The sequence below is a fragment of the Zychaea mexicana genome (assembly GCF_025766255.1).
Source record: "Zychaea mexicana strain RSA 1403 chromosome Unknown BDB00scaffold_5, whole genome shotgun sequence".
Lineage (NCBI taxonomy): Eukaryota > Fungi > Mucoromycota > Mucoromycetes > Mucorales > Lichtheimiaceae > Zychaea > Zychaea mexicana.
In genome coordinates, this window is record NW_026516668.1 from 552495 (window position 1) to 570730 (window position 18236).

The window sequence follows — 18236 nt, forward strand, 5'->3', positions numbered from 1 at the left end:
TCATCTGACGAAGTCGATGGTGATATCGCCATGAGCGCTGCCGTCACGGCCATCGTATCCGCAAACGCCGTCCAAGGCGCTGAAAGCCCTACCACTGCTTCAGCCGCCGACGACGGTCAAGATCTACAGGCTTACTTCCAGGCTTTGCCCATGTCCTTGACTGCCCGTAACTCCATCAAGAATATGTCGTCCACCAAACGTGGCGCAGTCCGCAAAGCTTGCGATGATAAACTCAAAACACCTGTCTCCGCCAATCTGATCCACAAACCTCGACGATCGACACGTGATCTGAAACATAGCCAGAAAGTACGCGACAACATTGCCATCGGGCAATCTATCACTGGGAGCGATGGCCCCAACCCCACATTTGACACCCAATGAGTAAGAGTTTCAATCTGAAATTCTGCTCCCTGAACTGCAACGGTCTACGCAAATCGAATAAACCGCTTGTACGTTCATCACTCATACGCCACCTAAAAACCCAACAACCCCACCTCATCGCTATTCAAGAAAGCCACGCTTCAGACGACAATATCAAACAAATGCTTCATACCCAATTTTGCGCACACGAATCACTTTGGACACAACACTGTGGTCTTGTTGCACTATCACCCGACATTCACCTCGAACTGCGCTCCGTATCGTCTGACGATCGAGCCATGCTCATCAACATCCGTCACAAATCCAATATCTTCGACCCATTCCATGTATTGGTCCTATATGCTCCTGCCACCAGTAGTAGCGACCGTAAGGCCTTTTACACCACACTCCTCGACAATCCAGCCTTTTGCCTCACGGACCATTTCTTCTGTGAGCGACTACTTATTGCTGGCGATTTTAACTACGACATCACTCGCCCACATTTTCTGCGCAACGCCCCTTCTGGCTGGCACGCCCTCCTCGAAGAAGTTTTCTTTGACTGCATCACCGACCGTACCACCACTCTCCCAGTTCCCACCTTTCGTCGCGGCACCACTACCCACTCGACCATCGACTATATTTATGGTGGATCACTGTTTCGTAACAAGATCTATCATGCCGAGGTTTCATATTTACACTCGGAGTGGACCGATCACGCTTTACTTGCCATGAATATTCGCTTTGTTTCTCAAACTCACGGTAAAGGCTGTTGGCGGGCCAATCCCTCCATCACATACGACAAAGAATTTCGTCGCTCCTTGGCCTCGACACTCTCTTCACTGCATCCCCATCTAATGGATCTGCCCTCTCCCCAAGAGCAATGGGAGCACGTAAAAGAGGTGGTCACCAGGCACATTCGGTCCTATTGCCGAACACAAGCTCATTGGCGCAAAGAGCAGTTGCGCGCTTTGCAGTCCAAGCGTAATCGCTTTCTCCGTACCCGTCCGTCTCTGGCTCTCCGCGCACAGTTCTTGCCACGCCTCGAACGCCAGATCGCCACTCTACAGCAAGCATTAGTCGATTCCTCCGCACTACGTGCTGGTCAACGTTGGCGCGAGCATGGTGAAAAGTCTGCGGGATACCTCAAACGCACGATCGAACAACGCCAAGCATCTCGCCACATTTCACAGTTACAGCATCCTGTTACCGGCACCATACATTCGGACGTCAACGGCATGCAAGACGCAGCAACTACCTTTTACCAATCATTGTACTCCGCAGACGATATTTCAGACGACTCTCTCGAGTACCTTTTGCAACGTATACCAGGCTCTTGTCGCTTGTCACCCCAAAGCGCCACGGACCTTCTTCATGAGTTTACCATTGAGGATCTCCAAAGTGCCGCCAAACGTGCTCCTAAACAAAGCAGTCCCGGACCCGACGGATTACCCTATTCCATCTGGTACCTTGTTTTCCGGCATCCGCTGTACGCCACTTTAGCATGTCAGGTCTACAACGCTGCCTTGCGGCAGAGTGTCTACCCACGCTCCTGGCAAGAAACATGCGTTACTCTCTTGCCCAAAACTGGCGGTGATCTGTCTTCACTTCGGCTTTGGCGCCCCATCAGTTTGATCAATTGTGATGCCAAGATTTGTACCCGGCTTTTGAACGCTCGTATGGTCACCACTGCATCACTCCTCATCACTCCACATCAAACTGGCTTTCTACCTGGTCGATTCATTGCTGACAATGGTCTGCTGGTCAAGTTGATGATGGAACAAGCAACGCTCCGCCCGGATGATACCACAATCGGCCTTCTTCTTGACCAAGAAAAGGCCTATGACCGCATCCATCCTCGATATTTGTCCAGAGTTCTGTGCCACTTCGGTTTTCCGCCTCGACTTGTTACCAGCATCTGCGACCTCTTTTTTCAGACGCATATCCGGATCAACATCAACGGCCATCTCAGCACGCCCATCCAGCAGAGACGCGGTCTCAGGCAAGGTGACCCGCTCTCGCCTATTTTGTTTAATCTGGCGATTGAGCCTTTATTACGTGCTATCCTTGAGGATCGCGCCTTTCTGGGTGTCCCCCCTGCGATTGGCGTCCCTGGCCCACACTACTCACCACCACCACCTCCGCTCAAGGTTCTGGCGTACGCGGACGATGTTTTTGTCTTTTTGCGAACACCAGCGGATTTAGATCGACTACACGTACACTTAATGCATTATCAGCTCGCGTCCAATGCAAAACTCAATGCCCACAAGACCCAGGCGATCTCTCTATCTGGCCTTCCACAACCCACCTGGTCTACTAGTCTCGCCCACTATGGCTTCCCAACGTGCCATGACCGCTCTTCGCCCGAGGCTGTTACCTACCTGGGATATCCGCTTTGCTCCTCGAACCATCAGCTTCATCTTTTTTTGGAACGGTTATTGGTGTCCATTCGCTCTGGTTGCCAGCTCCACCAACAACGACAATTGTCCGTCCGCGGTCGCGCGACTGTCCTAAACACGCTTATTCTGGCTCGTCTGTGGCATGTTCTCCGCCTTACGGGGGCGCCCAAGGCATTCTTTTGGAACAAACTGCGTACAATTATATCAAGTTTTGCCATGCATCGTATGTTCCCAAAAGTTGCGTATGACCGTTTGTGCGGCTTACGCAAACATGGTGGGATACAGCTTTTGGACCCTGCCATACAGCAACATGCTTTGCAGCTTCGTTGGCTTCGTCCTTTTCTGGCGTATCCATACAGCAATGATCCGGTACCTAGCTTGGCTATCCCATACTTGGTTTACAACATGCTCGCTTTGAATCCGTCACTCCCAGACCACCGCTTGATCCTGGCATTTCCGTCCGCGCGTCCTGGGTATCTCAAGTCTTCTCCGTCTTCATTCTCGTCTATCTTCCTTCAAGCATTTGACCGCATCGATTTCGACTCTTCGACTATACAACTTCCACCAGTCGTAGCGCTATGCCTGCCCACCACAGCCATTTGGACTGCAGCACCGGATCAAGACAATGCCTCGCTTCTCAGCTCACCCACTCTCAACACCATGGTTGCAAACGATGTTTATGTCTTTGACAACGCTCTGGGCTACCTTCGGCCACGTATGCCAACAGATGGCAACATTACTCATCCCCGAGTCCTTCGCCGCTTCATTACCGCCGTTATCGATGGAAGCATCCAGTTGAAACCGTTCTTTGCTCGTCTCTGTCTGCCTGGCGACCATGCCCTCGGTGGTCACGACAACACTTTCGGCACCATGGATGGCTTCCCTTTGTGGCAAGCGCTCAGCTCCGCCCTCGACCAACTCACCAACACTCGGTGCTATCGTCAACAATGCCAGCAATCAACCACTCTTCTGCTCCGTAACACCAGCGACAACCTATCGCCCAGTCAATGGGCTACCTTTTGGGCCACCCCCATGTTCCATCCGGTCCGCAACATATGGTTCCGCACCCTGCACCGCACCTTACCGACTGCCCAACGCCTACACTATCTCGTTCCCGGGTTTATACCTTCTTCCATTTGTCAGCTCTGCAACTCTGAGCTCGACACAATACCGCATTTTCTCATCACCTGCCCACCGCGCTGGCGGGTATGGACGCAAGTTTGGAGCGTTCTCTTTTACGCCGAACCAACAGCGCTGGGCCTTTCACAGTTCATCACCGAACTCAATTGGTCCCTTGCCCCTCCCTCCACACTCCCCCACTACATCTCCGCCGTCCAGAGTACGCTTCTTGCTCTTTGGCGCGCATACTGGCGGTTGGTTTTCGACCGCATCCCCTTTGACCCGGCCATCGTTGCCCAGTCTGCCCTCCATCTCTACCACCAACTACATCCTCAGATTTCTGTGGATGATTAATGTCTCATATATTTTAATTTGTCCTTTTGTTTTTTTTTTCTCACTATTCTTGTTGCTCCCTTTATGCGTTTCATTTTGGCACGCCACTTCCTTGAACGTGTGACCAACCAATAAAATTCAGCCTCCACCCGGCTCATACAAAAAAAAACTCTATATAACCGCGCGGCCGCAGCAATCATGCCGCTCCTCTTCCTCCTCGTCAACGTTTGTAAGCCAAAGCTATTCAATGTGAGTATCATTGGAACGGATTAGAGGATCGAAGAGTGTATGTTTATGGTGGTGAGTGAGCAGAGCGTATGCAACCGGTTGCGAGTATCTTAAGATCCATTTATCTCACTTTCTTTCTTGTTTGACACAGACCTTCTTCTCGTCTTAACCTGGTCCATCTCCCCCTCACGTTGGCTCTCAAAGCACAGACGCAAGAGTAAGTACAATATGGAAAATGTGAAGTGTGACTTGAGACTTTGCTTGTGGATGTGATATACGAAAGAAGATCTGAATTTTGACGTGTCTAAAGAAGTGTATGTACAGCATACAGCCGCTAATGTTATCCTCCTTTCTTCTCTGCTACTACTATAGGATTCTGACTTTTTGAAATGGTTGGTTCGGTTTGTTGTTTGCATCCCACCCTTAAACATAAGCAACAACTGTAAGTACGGTAGGGAATGAAATGTGAGGATGAGTTGGAGAGAAGTCGAGTGTCTGTTGGAGGTGCTAATGCCATGACGTGTCAGGAATAGTTGCATATTAAGAACAGCCTGCTCATGATCTTTCTTCTTTTCATTCTACTTCAGGTTTCGCTTTATGCTGGTTGGGTTAATTGTGTCCTGCGGACAAATAACAGATAGTAAGTATAAGCAAAAGGGGACTTGAACATTGGTATGATAGGTGAGTAGGATGGCATGGCTGTAGGGGATGACGCGTCAAAGGTGTGCAGTGTGTACAGCAGCGTGACGGGAAAGGGTTCCTGATCATGACGTGTGCAGTATGGCAGTCTCTCAAAAAAAAATTCTTTCTCTCTCGCCTTTCTTCTCTTGTTCTTCAGAATTGGTCGTCGTGCCCTTCTTGCTTTTTCTTTCTCTAACTCAAGGCTCTCTTTCTCCAAGCCAAGGATGTCATGATAGTAAGTATACCTGGAAAGGATTTTGTGCTTGTGTTTGTTTTTGCGTCTTTGGAGAACCAGGAAGATGTCTGCCGTGACATGTCAAAAGTGTATGCAGCTGCTCATAGATGTTTTCTTTTTTCTAAATAGAGGATGGCTCTGCGGTGATCTGTTTGGACTTGGATTGGCTTAGACCCCATCTCTCTCTGTCTATAACTTTGCTGTAAAACGATAAAACAAATGTAAGTATAGCTGGACTCAACTTGGTAATGCCGTGTCAAAAAATAAAGATAGCACAGTGTGTGAAACCCTCTAATGATCTTTTTCTCCAGCTAGAAGAAGTGTTTTTGTCTTGGTTGTGATTCTCTGCTCTACACTGGCCGGGCGTTCGGTTCTCCTGTGTCTCTACTCAGAAGTATGGTAAGTATAGCACGATAGAATCTTGTGTGTGTGGTTTGGCACTTTCCCATTAACTGTTCGTCTCTTTTGTCAAAATTGATGCTCTGCTGCCATCCCGCTTCTAGAAGCCGACCTGTCAAGTAGTCCATAGGCTGCGGTCAAGATCTATCCATCCATCTGGACGGTGGCGTGTGCTTTTTGCTTTGAATGGACCTGAGGAAGTCGTTAAAGCCTCATATTCTTATTGCTTATTTGTATAATTTATCCCCCTTCCCCTCTTCCCCTTGCTCTGACCCAGGAAGTCGTTAAAAGCGTCTATTGCGTTCTTTATATAGTTTATCCCCCTCCCCTTCTCCTCCCCCTTTGCTTTTCTCTCGCAGTTCCTAGTAGCCTCTGTCTCGACCCATCTTCGGATGTTGCATCGTTTCACGCGAACGGCTGTTATTTTTACTCAGGCAGCCTCCGGGCGTAAGTCCTGCTTCATCTTCAACTTCCCCGCGCCCACGGGTAAAAAGTGCGGCCGAGGTCCCCATGAATTTGGGAATGCTTTGCGTAAGTATTTACTTTCTCTTTTTCTGTCTGTGAATTTACATGGATGAGAGTTTCCTTTTTTGGATTTTTCAGCTAACTTTTAAAGATTTTAATAATAAAGAAGAAGAAGAAGATGTACATATCCTCCTAAACTCCACCATCATCACCATATCAGAGTTATTTTAATTATCCAAACAGAAAAACAGAAAAAATACCCCAATTATCAGAAGCGAGATAACACGTCATTGTACATTTGTCTAATGCAACACATTATACATTTCGATTTATCTTGATACCCAATAAAAACAACATAAGGCTGCTGCGACCGATACCGATGCCTTCGCCATAAAATGCGACTTTTACGCATAGCACTGTCGGTCCTTGATATGAATTCAACGATGAGAACATGGTTGAAAAGAGAAACAGCCGTATGATATTACTTGACATACCGTTGAGTAGCTCATGATATCAGAAACAAATGTGTGTTGCTTTCAGCGTAACGTATTTAAGAAATATTTCAGAGGGCAAAACTTAATGTTTCAAAAGCCTTACGCAATTTGGTCCAATATACATGATTGGGTAAAAGATACCTGTTAAATACGATCGATAATAAATTAAGATTTAGCTTTGATGGATTTGATCAAAAGTAGGATCAGCAGCAGTTGCTTCACAGTGGATGACGCAGGTCAATCTCAACTACCGATTATGGATCTTTCCACAAAAAAAAGTTAAAACGAACGATTACAAATGCGTAACAATTCAATTAGGAGTAAAGATGTAAAAAAAAAGTTGCTCCGTAGAGCGTATCCAACTCGGCGATTAGTGTCATCCTTGTGCAGGGGCCATGCTAATCTTCTCTGTATCGTTCCAATTTTATAATGTGACAGAGGTACCGAAGTACATGTCGATTTAAGCCCTAATGTCGTCAAACCTTATAAGCTGTAAATTAAGTTTCAATGTGCGACTTGTGGGTCAATTTTCATAAGTGTGCCGCAAGTTGATGCCTCGATTGCTGCTGCTGCCCGACTAAAGTGGAACAAGAAAGAAGTGCCCCTTCATAGGCCTAATGTGTTGGTCCCATTTTTAATGCCCATGCTACATGGCTTCTGTTGGATTGATTGTAGTGTGTACGCATATGGGGTTCAGTGCGTGTAAACGGATGTGATGATGTTCATTTTCTAACAAGCGGTATTCAGGAACCTTGCGGTGATACCAAAAATCGGGCTTAAAAAACACAGAATAAAAGACATGTTACGTCAAAATGAATCTAACAAGAATACTGTTAAAATTAGCATACAATTTATCTGGAAAGCAGCAATCGCTGGGTCTGTATATCCCCATTCACTTTTCTGTGTACGCCTCAACCGAATACACACGCCCATTACCGGTCCTTCCGAGCGGCAGCAGACACATTTATCAGAAAGTGGCGTACTTTCTATATTGAAGACCTTCGATAATCCCTTTCTTGATGCCTTACTAGATCGGACCCTTGATATCTAAGACTCTCATTTGACAGGTGCTCAAGAAGGATCTTCATCTTCACTACTAAGCAACACACTGTCACAAAAAACAATGATATGAGATAGAATCACTCCGCTAGTTGACATTCTACAACCCCACTAATCTTTGCATAGCTAGCTTTCCGGCTAACCATAAGATATTATCTGGGATGAATAACGAGCGAAAAATGTTAAAGTTGGGCGAGACTAGAGAAAAGAGACTATTATATAGTGAGATATAAGATTACTGCTATATGAAGACAGCTTACTTTAGAACTGGTTTGATCAATACAAACATTAGCAAGCTGTTTAAAACACGCATGTTTAATCACTTGTCGTACTCGGTTCCTGCTTCAAGTCCGATGGTGGAGGGGAACACACGCGCGCGCGCAATTTTATTTTTCTTATTCTCCATTGACCTTTTTTTCCCTCACTCCTCCTTTGCCACTTGCTACACACAACTCGACTACATAATTAAAAGCAAAACTACATGCATCCGTAATGACACGATCTCCTCTACAATCAGCCAATCATCGTCCTCAGGGACACGGTCGGAATGGTCAACCTAAAGCTTCCTTCCAGGATCTTCAACGAGGTCGTCTTGCCAAACAGGTTATGCAGTCAACAGGAACGACTAGTACAGCATCCCCATCCACAGGCGAATCCAGTACCACTAACAATGTGCTAGCTGTCGAAGTGCCTGTCGTTGCATCACTTACGCCAGAACAAATGTACTCAAATTTTGAGGAATGGATCAAAATGTGCACGGACAATGTATGAATATGAATTTGAATGGGTGTGCTTTTTGTTTTTTGGAGAGGAAAGGAAGTTAATAGTTGTGGTTCTTCTTTTTCATATTTTAGAAAATCAATGCAAAAAATAGCTGGAACTTTGCATTGATTGATTACTTTCATGAAATGACGTTCCTGCGCGATGGTGACAGCATCAACTTTCAAAAGGCTTCTTGTACACTTGACGGCTGTGTGAAAATTTATACATCCAGAGTTGATTCTGTGGCCACAGAAACCGGAAAGCTACTCAGTGGTTTGGCGGATAGTGCAAGTAAGCATTACTGACGACGTGATAATATCTTCTAATAAAAATGCACCTTGTACACTAAAAATACGATTGCTACTATAGCTTCAGGAGATCCTGACGATGATGAGGATCCACAACGGTCGGGCGATGCACCGGAACGACGCACGCGACGAAGGGTAAATCCTAAAAAATCAAAAAAGCACAAAACTATATTCACATACACATCATCTAACAATCTTATCCGCTGCAGGGCAATCGTGCCGAAAGTACCCTACTCAGGGATTTCTCGTCGATCGCTTTAAAGAAGTTCGACCTTGATTTCGCTGTCGATCCGCTGTTCAAAAAAACATCTGCTGACTTTGACGAAGGCGGTGCTCGTGGTTTACTGCTGAATCATCTGGCCCTTGATCGTGATTGTAAAATCATTTTCGACGCATCAGACGCGAGCAGCTCAGAACCAGCACCTAATGATAAGCAAACGGATGAGGGTGATCTGCTGGCTGCAGAAAAAACTCAAGATGCGGAACAAATGGATGAAGACATAGAAGATAACGAAGGCGACGGTCAATCAAAAGAAGATAAAGATGCCGCCAAAGACGATGACAAAGAGGCAGCAGCTGTTGCTGTTGAAGAAGAAGAAGAAAAAGTAGAAGATCCAATGGATGTGGATGCTAATGAGCAATCTGAATCAAGTGAACAACAAGAACAAGAACCAATCGACCAACAACTCCCCCAACCTGCGGTCGAAAAAGAAGAAGAAGAAGAAGAAGAAGAAAAGGACAGTATGGTGGAAATATCCCGTTTACGAGGTAAAAACCTGAACGACAATAACTGGGTAATTTGATAAATGAAGAAAAATTCTCACCACAGTGTGACATTTTAGCCAAACTGCCACCTGTCGAAATCATTGCCACTTTACAAATATGTCCTACTTTGCAAGGCTACAACTTCTTCTCAGAAACGGATTTCACTATGCCTGATCTTGAGGATACTGCCGACCAGATAGAAAATCCTGTCGATTTGGCACCACCAACAACCGCAGGAGAAACGGGAGATGACTACGCTAATGATGATTATGATGGCATGGATGATTATGATTTTGGCGACGACGGACCTATGCTGGATGGTATTGACGATGTTCCATTTGGCGATGGCCATGGCGATGCTGATGGCGATGCTGCGGGCGGACAAGATGAAGGAAGCATCGGTGGAGATAATGAGAATCCTTTGCAAGAAACCGACTTTATGAGTGCCATGACGGGAGGCAATGGCAGTGACATGTTTAGCTACTTTGATACGGCATTTAACAAAAACTGGGCTGGTCCTGAACATTGGAAGTTGCGACGACCCGTATCAAAAGGTAATCATGAGCTACTGCAAGATCGCTCCCTTGTTTTATTCAACGAACCATGTTTCTGTAGTGGCCAAAGAAAAGGATACTACAGCAAATCAAGAAGAAGGTGCCGAAGGTGAAAAGTCACGGAAAAAGCAAAAACAAGCATTTCAAATCGACTTTATTGCTGGTGAGGATGTGGATGAAGATATGTTGTTTGCAACAGATAAACGGACCAAGATCAGCATGTCCAGTGTGCAAGAATCAGCCGTCAAAGACGACATTCATCTTTTACCAGATGACATGCATTTCTCATCGAAGCAGCTATTGAAGCTCTTTTTGAAACCTACATTTTCGGTAAGTGTGGGTGTTTCCTTGGACAGTTTAAACAAAGAAGGGGGGAGATAGAGTAGTCTGGATAACGCATTATTTGTTTCTGTATATCAGATGCGAAGCAAGAAGAAGCAGAGACAAGAAACAGGGGAAGAAGACGCTGCTGCTGTACCACAAGAAGATGACCAGCAATATGGTAAGTAGCAATGCATATATACGCAAACTTTGACTAATCACACATACGCTCTATAATGATTAGACTATGACCCTGGTGTGGATGATTATGGTCCAGATACACAATTTTGGGCAGATCAGCAAACTGAAAGTACACCCGACGAACCATATCAGACACAAGCCGACACACAAGATCAAAGTAAGTTGTTGTTGTTGTTGTTGTCAATGACAATGGGTGCGAGTGTGTACATACATGCACTCTCATACAGAAATGAATGCGCTTATTTGATTTGAATATTATTTCTCCATAGCCGTTCTCACTGCATTGGAAGATACGTCGTTCTATCAAGATTCGTACTATGACACATATGACGACGTAGAAAATTCACACCTCTATGGCGATGCTCTGATTACCAACCATCGCTTAAAGAAGACCAAGCCGCTGTATGTGAACTATGCCCGCACAGCCAAACGTGTCGACGTTAAAAAGTTAAAAGATAACCTGTGGAAAGCACTCACGCTACCCAAGGCAAGTATTCTAGAAACACCGTTCCTGCTGCTATCCCGCTTGTCAGTACCCAATCACTAACTACTGTTAAAATAACAAACTATAGCCGGATACACCATCGCCACCAGTAGAATCAACGCCAGGCAACGACAGTGTCGATCCGGATTCAGTGCAAGGTGTTCAGCGATTCACTGATATTCTGCAAGAGCTGCGCAGAATGTATACAGTCAAGGCATTGAAGGACATATCGGTGCCATTCTGCTTTATTTGTCTCCTGCATCTGGCCAACGAACGGAATCTTACGATATCTCGACCGACAAATCTAGCCGATCCAGACTATGATCCTGACGACTTTGTTTTAGGCGAAGCGCCGATGGATGAGACTTTCCTTAACGAAGTAACGATTGTACAGAACGTATAATCTCTTTACCCCTCTCCGTTTTCTCTCTCTCTCTCTCCATTCACACTTTATACATTCACACATTACACATAGTCTCAATAACCGGCTTTCTTTCTTTTGTATATACAACGTCTCCTTATTATATACAACCTGTGATTAACTCAAAATCATAATTATCATCACTAGCATCACCATATCATCAATATAGTTTTATTTATCATGCAAGATGTTCATTATGTACTGTTGCCAGATAGCACGCAGTGCCCCAACATTTCGTAGGACTGGGCAATGATGCTGCATAATATGGTGTGAAGAATAATCTCTCATTTATCATCCAAAAAATGTGGTGCCACTGTCCCACAGTTGTCACCTGCAGCATCGCACGCATATAATTTTGTTTGTCAGATCTTACAAATATTCAATAGTAGACGGCACATACTACACACATCACATTAAGAAACGGTAAAGAAAAAGGCGCGAATTCAGGCAGGAGGCGAGGGGTGACAGACATGCATGTTTACGTTCGTGGGGGGGGGGAGTTAGTGGTTGGCGGTGATGATGGTGATGGAAGGATAAACCAATAGGCCACATGTATCTTCCCAGAGCGAGTTGTCAGTTTGTTTTCGGAGGGTGGAAAAGGGAGGAGTGTGTGTGTGTGTGGCATACAAGTTTCAGAAATTGGTTCCAACTTGTTGGTAGTGGCGTATTTCTTTGTACTTGCTTAGTGCTACTATGTCTTTCTCGAGAATCCATGGGACATACTCTGGTACTAGATGTGTCCCCACACCAGACCCGCCAGTGTGCGCTTTAGGGGAGGAGGATGAAAAGGGAGGAAGGACAAAGAAAAGTAAAGACAGGGGTTAAGAGGACTTCTTGTATCAGTACTTTTCCTGGCACATTCTGCAGTTGTTATTGTTATTGTTGTTGTTGTTCTGTTTTGATCGGTTGCTCGTGGAAATCAAAAAGCATAACAGATAAGAGCAATGCTGCTGCTGATGTGACACATAGAAATTGCGCCCAATGCTTCTGAAACCTGTAACGAACGCATCACGCGGAGAAATCTCTTTTGTCTTTGATGAAAGAAAAATAATAATAATGTATTAAGAGCGACCCAAAAGTGGATAAAATAATCAAACAACAGTACATAGGAAACACTACAGAAAAAGGCAATAAAAAGAATGAAGAAAAGGCGCAAATGGCGAACCACCTACTGGCAGTATCGTCTGTCCAGTGAATGATGGAACGGGTATTATCGATGAGAAAGCAAATGTGGTTATTGTGCAAGTGATGGATTTTTGGTGGAGAGGATGGATGGTGGTATAGTATATGCTTGTATCTTTCAGTACATCATTGCCGAAGACAGATACCGTGGAGGAGCTGGAGGGAACACTAGCTGTTTGTGGCTGTTGTTGTTGTTGTTGTTGTTGCTGCTGTTGCTGTTGCTAGTGATAGCAGCAGTGGCAGAGTTGATGTTCTTGTCATTGTCGCCACAGAAGAGCTGATGATAGGCTACAGGCGTTGATGGTAATGGCGACGAGGATGTTTGTGCCAAGGACAACGGCGACAATGTCTCGAACAAGTGCTCTTCCCAGCTGTTGGTCGATCGTGTCGAGGTGCTCGGGCAGAGTGAAGACGAGTTTGACAAGGAAGAGACCGAGGAGGAGGAGGATGATGAAGCACCACTACTGCTGCCAATGCTGAAACGTCGATTTTGAGGAGCAAGTGACGCTAATGATTGATGCACGTTGCTGTCTTGTGTTGTTGTTGTTGCTACTGCTGCTGCTAACATGGCTGAACAGCTATTAGAAGCAGCACTACTACGTTGAAAGAACCGCGAATCAGTTCGATGCGACGGAATAGGCAACTTTCGCCAGTAACCCTTGTTGTTGAGTTGTTGTTGTTCTTGTTGTTGGACGTCATTACCATCACTGCTGCTGCTGGTGTTGTCGCTGAATGGCATTGGCACGGCTGTGCTGTTATAGTCGTGGATGAATGTGCATCGAACACCGTAAGGACACGCGCCGTCGACATGGTAGGCACGGCAGATTTGGGTTTTGTAGCGGCTGTGGCGAGGAACGGTACGAAGTTCGCCATCGCCGTGGGCGTAGCGACACTTTTTGCCGTAGCGGCATTGACCGAGCTCAGTCCAGTTGCGACAGTATTCTGTCTTGTACAGAACGGACTGCTTGGTCGTGGAGGTATTATTGATCATGGTCTTGTGTGTGATTTACGTGGGAGACAGAGAAAGACACACTGGCACAAGTGAAAGAAAGGAAGAAAAGAAGCGAAAAAGAGAAAGCAGGAAAAACAAAGGCCGACTTTTATTATTGAAGGGACAAGTACTGGTAATAAGCAGCGACGACCACGACGAAGGAACACCAACAACAACAACAACAATGATTTGATCTCAATGACAGCCCCTTAAAGGAATCAGAAAAAAAGGCGGGCTCCGGCTCAACCGAAACGTGTCAGAGACCGGTTCTCACACATGCATACCACTCGCCTACACGCTGCTTTGTCTCGAGCGGATGTGGACACGGGCAGTCGATCGGCTCCTGTACGCACACGCCTGCTACTGCTGCTTCTGCTGCCTGCTGCTGCTGCTGGTGGTGGCAGACGTATCCTTTGCAGTTTTCTATTTTCATCATATTGATTGTTATTATTTTTTAAATTTACTAATCTGATAGAAACACAAGCACGTTTCCAATTATATTATTCTACCAATAACAATGATAATGAACCGTTGCTGTGCATAATCAATTTCATAGAAAGAGCAACCCTAATAATTACCGAGTGAGCTCACTGGCTGACGCTGAGGACGTCTTTGTTCTGGCACCCCAAACGAGCGATCTTGCTGTTCTGCGATGTCTTCATTACCACTACTGCTGCCTCCAAACAGAATGTTTTTGAATTCGAATGCCCAAGTTGCCATTGGCAACATCACCACGATGGCTAACAACAAGACAACGATGGATCGCATCTGCTTTTGGACAGTGTCAGGCTACTGGCGTTTATGCGTGAATATATGTACAAGCTCAGAGAAATAAGAGGGGTTAGGTGGGTGATGATCTGAGGCGGGGTGGGTGTATACCAGGTAAGCGGCACTACTACTACTGCTAAACACTGATGTACACATTACGCACTGCTCGCAACACGTAGCGCGTCACGATATGTGGTGCATGAGGGCGTTGTACGAAAAAATAGGCGCGCAAACCCGGGTGTTTCGGAACTGCAACCCGCTTGATTTATTTTAGCGAGCTTGACAGGCAGAAATCGATGATATTCGATGGGCTATGTTTTACCTACCTCACTCAAAACCCAACGCTTGTCATTTCCCCCATCTTGTCTCTCTCGTCCTTTGCCAATGTAGCCCTTGTTCTTATATTCCGTTTCTTTCTTCCCTTCCGTTCTTTGTCTCATCCCCGTAGCATCCCCCCGCAACAGCTTAATTCACAAAGAAGCCTCACTCGATGCAACGTCGATGTGAAAGTCTGCAAGAGTTTGCTAAGCTCAAGATATCCGATCATCGCAACAGCACCACCCATTACCATGGCAGCGACGACGATCATCACCACGACAATACCGTTCCGCCCAGGCCAACAACACCCGTTGGAGGCGAGCACCACCACCACCACCACCTTGCTTACCGACATAAATCTTGGACAATAGGTCTGCGGAAAAAAAAGCCTAGTCATCATCTTCACCAGATACAGACGCAAGAAGACTCTATGTTTCCATGGCCAAAGACGGCACCGCCATCGCCCGATTCGCAATCAACGACCTCGTCTTCTTCCAGTAGAAACAAGTGGCCTCACTTGGTCCATCCAAAGCTACACTCGAGCCCTCCTTCAACCACTACCGTTCCCACCAATGACAATAATGATAGTAGCACCAGCAAACAGTGTTTCCAGCCGGCAGGCGTCACTGTCGATCCTCCCGAACCACCACCACAATTGGTGGCGCACCCACCACTTCGCCGTCGATCCAGTTGTCCAAGCACAGCCAAATTCCAGGAGCTCGATTCGCAGCCTACATCCACTAAAGTATTGTCCATTGAAGATGTCCTGCGTCGTAGCCAACCTGGACCTTCTGTACTGAAAAAGGCCAAGCAACCAACGTTGTCACAACAACAGGAGCATGAACAACAACAATCAACAACAGCAGCTGTACCCGCTCGTTCATTACGTTTACGACGTCGAGTCAGTCAGCGTAAAGAAAGCAAGGCGCTTGCAGTCTGGAAACAAGCGGTTCAACAGGCCTTGACGAGTGTTCCGCCACCAAGACAAAGTATGGATATACCCGAGGAGAAAAAGCTAAAGTACTCCCTGACACGCAAATTTATACTACGCGAGTTATACACGACTGAAGTGACTTTTTGGAATCAGCTCTATTTCGCCAAAGTGGTAATGTCCTTCTACTACAAGAAATCTGTCGGCAAAGTCACTTATGATTATGTAATTTATGCAGATGTTTCACGATGCTTTAATGACGGCCATTTCACGAAACTCGGCGTTTGCTCGCAAAGACGATTTCGACTTGTTTGCCAACTTGTTTGATTTACTCCAGTTTTCAGCAAAATTATTGCAAAAGCTGCAATATTTTGCAGGACTGGATCAGGTCGATCCACCTCATCTCTTGCTTGACGACAATGACAGTGGTCATACAAGCAGCATCGATGGTGATGACAACAGCTATGTGGGTGAAGATCCTTCGGCACCGGTTGGTTGTGTTGGCGATGTATGTATAGGCAGCACCATGTGTGAAATGGCGCATGATATGGTGGTCTTTCTGCGCTGCGCATTGGACTACAAGGAAAATAAAAGGTTGCTCAAGATGAGCAGACACAACAAAGGATACAGACGATATCGAGAAGTGAGTATATCCAGTAAGTTATATATCTTTATGTATGATACTAATGTTTCGAGATTTCTGTGTAGAAATTGCTGGAACGCCGGGAAACAAGACAATTTACAATGAATGATTACCTGATCATTCCGATACAGCGCGTGGCTCGATACAATCTCTTGTTGACAGGTATCGTACAAAATTTAGCCTCGATCTTTTTATAATTTGTGATGGCTTTATTTTGAGTTAACTAAGCACTTATGATTTTTGATAAAAGATCTTGTGCGCCATACCAATCCTCAAGCTAATGATTACAATGATATTGTCAAGGCACAAAAGATAGTGGATGGTCTGGCAGTGGCAATGGATTATGCCCAAAAGTAATTAAGCTTACTATTACCTTGTTTTTCTAACTGTGTGTAAATCATATTATAATAATCGCAATACAACTAGTACCGCAACTGTCACTAATAGTCTCTCTAGATTTTGTATAAATGATATGCTTGTGTTGATGTTATTACTGCGCTAAGACGCTGGGTGTTTATACATAGCAACTACTATCAAAACTTGAGTAAAGATAAGAAATTAGCATAAACAGCACTGCTGCTTGATATACTACAAAATTAAATTTTAGGCTGAAACAAACACAAATACACATAAAACAAAAACACAGGAGCTGCTTCCCCCCTTATTATATACTGCCATTTGACGGTACCATATCAATTTCACTCTGAACATGGCAACATATAACACCCCCCCCCACCCCCAAATCGTTCTTCAAGCCGACCCCAAAAAAACACCGACTGGTCTATAACATCATCACATCTAGAAATATACCATCCAATCAGAGCTCCATCGCCCGTTAGGCCCGGAAGATTTTCAGGGCAGGCCTTTGTTATCGGATTCCGGTTATAAGAGGTCCGTCTTATTACTTTATTTGTTATATTCTCCTGCTCGAACTGCTGTTCTCAATTATAAAAAGGACCCCATTTTGCCCAACAAATAAAATGGGAGACAGAAGGGCTGCTGGGACTTGTTTCTTATTCGACGGGTGGGGGCCTGTCTGGAAGTCACAAACTATAATCTTCTCTGCTAATAGTACGCATATCATATTGTGGATTGCTACACACACACACACACACACACACGAGCAACACAGCAGGGTTTTCTGTCCTACCCATTTGGGGCACAGGGCACACACATATTTCAGCCCTCATGACGACAATGGTGATCAAGGGCACTACCACAAAAGGAAGTTACCGTTTCTTCTCTTCTTTTTCGTTTTACATGATTCTGCTGTATCTCTGTTTTGCTACCGGCTGCTTTCTTTTTGGCAAGTCGGACTTTGTGGGTAAGGTTGCGAAATCGTCATTGATCGCATAATGATAGAAAATGTGGCATGTGAAGAGAGACAGAAACAGGCAGAAGAAGATGATTTCTGCAGAAAATAGGTAGTACCTGACATATCGTGGAGACGGACATTTTCGATAATACTCTAGCATATCCTAACGATACAAATAACCACAGAGATAACCAACATCGATCATCAACAACAAACATACGCGGTAATCATCGTGTGTCTGCCTCTCTCTGACATGCATGTTATTGAGGAGACATGAACATTTATTTTATGTATGCTACAATACTATGTTTCTTTTGCGGGTGTTGTTTCTCGATCGATTGTGACAAACGTTTGTTACATAACAGAATCCAAGTGTTACTGATCTGTTCTGTTGAACTAAGCGGTCTTGTTGTCTCTTTGACTTGGCACCAGTGATTTTGGCAGTGGTGCTGGCTGCAGTGGAGATTTGGTTTCTGTGGCAACGAATGAACTTTTTATCTTGC

At 45.4% G+C, this 18236-nt stretch overlaps 4 protein-coding genes across 4 annotated transcripts; 2 read left to right on the forward strand and 2 right to left on the reverse strand.

The window, feature by feature from the left end:
* Window positions 1-8179: 8179 nt before the first annotated feature.
* Window positions 8180-11772, forward strand: BDB00DRAFT_800341 (condensin complex subunit 2/barren). Its single transcript, XM_053121767.1, has 10 exons — window positions 8180-8534; window positions 8624-8822; window positions 8901-8974; window positions 9049-9607; window positions 9682-10158; window positions 10220-10488; window positions 10579-10660; window positions 10724-10837; window positions 10950-11167; window positions 11253-11772. Exons 1-10 carry the CDS (start codon window positions 8262-8264, stop codon window positions 11565-11567), a joined length of 2580 nt encoding a protein of 859 aa, XP_052984707.1. The 5' UTR covers window positions 8180-8261; the 3' UTR covers window positions 11568-11772.
* Window positions 11773-13530: 1758 nt separating this feature from the next.
* Window positions 13531-13758, reverse strand: BDB00DRAFT_755050 (uncharacterized protein; the record flags this gene model as incomplete). Its single annotated transcript, XM_053118806.1, has 1 exon — window positions 13531-13758. A coding segment is annotated over one exon (228 nt), but the record flags the coding sequence as incomplete, so codon positions are not given.
* A 162-nt stretch (window positions 13759-13920) lies between these two features.
* On the reverse strand, window positions 13921-14703 carry BDB00DRAFT_800347 (uncharacterized protein). The gene is made up of 2 exons (XM_053121768.1): window positions 14337-14703; window positions 13921-14181 (listed from the first exon to the last, which is right to left on the reverse strand). The coding sequence occupies exons 1-2, from the start codon at window positions 14524-14526 to the stop codon at window positions 14015-14017; spliced, it is 357 nt and encodes a 118-aa protein (XP_052984709.1). The 5' UTR covers window positions 14527-14703; the 3' UTR covers window positions 13921-14014.
* A 313-nt stretch (window positions 14704-15016) lies between these two features.
* BDB00DRAFT_867598 (rho guanine nucleotide exchange factor) lies at window positions 15017-16775 on the forward strand (the record flags this gene model as incomplete). Its single annotated transcript, XM_053126362.1, has 4 exons — window positions 15017-15949; window positions 16014-16418; window positions 16484-16580; window positions 16669-16775. 4 exons carry the CDS (start codon window positions 15017-15019, stop codon window positions 16773-16775), a joined length of 1542 nt encoding a protein of 513 aa, XP_052984710.1.
* Between the last annotated feature and the right edge of the window lie 1461 nt (window positions 16776-18236).

What these genes read in the sequence shown, in the direction of transcription:
- BDB00DRAFT_800341 (XM_053121767.1), top strand. Translation starts at nt 8,262, where the DNA reads ATGACACGATCTCCTCTACAATCAGCCAATCATCGTCCTCAGGGACAC. An exon ending in TCAAAATGTGCACGGACAAT is followed by an intron (nt 8,535 to 8,623) that starts GTATGAATATGA and finishes TTCATATTTTAG; the next exon opens with AAAATCAATGCAAAAAATAG. An exon ending in TGGTTTGGCGGATAGTGCAA is followed by an intron (nt 8,823 to 8,900) that starts GTAAGCATTACT and finishes TTGCTACTATAG; the next exon opens with CTTCAGGAGATCCTGACGAT.
- BDB00DRAFT_800347 (XM_053121768.1), bottom strand. Translation starts at nt 14,526, where the DNA reads ATGCGATCCATCGTTGTCTTGTTGTTAGCCATCGTGGTGATGTTGCCA. An exon ending in TCAGCCAGTGAGCTCACTCG is followed by an intron (nt 14,182 to 14,336) that starts GTAATTATTAGG and finishes TGATGAAAATAG; the next exon opens with AAAACTGCAAAGGATACGTC.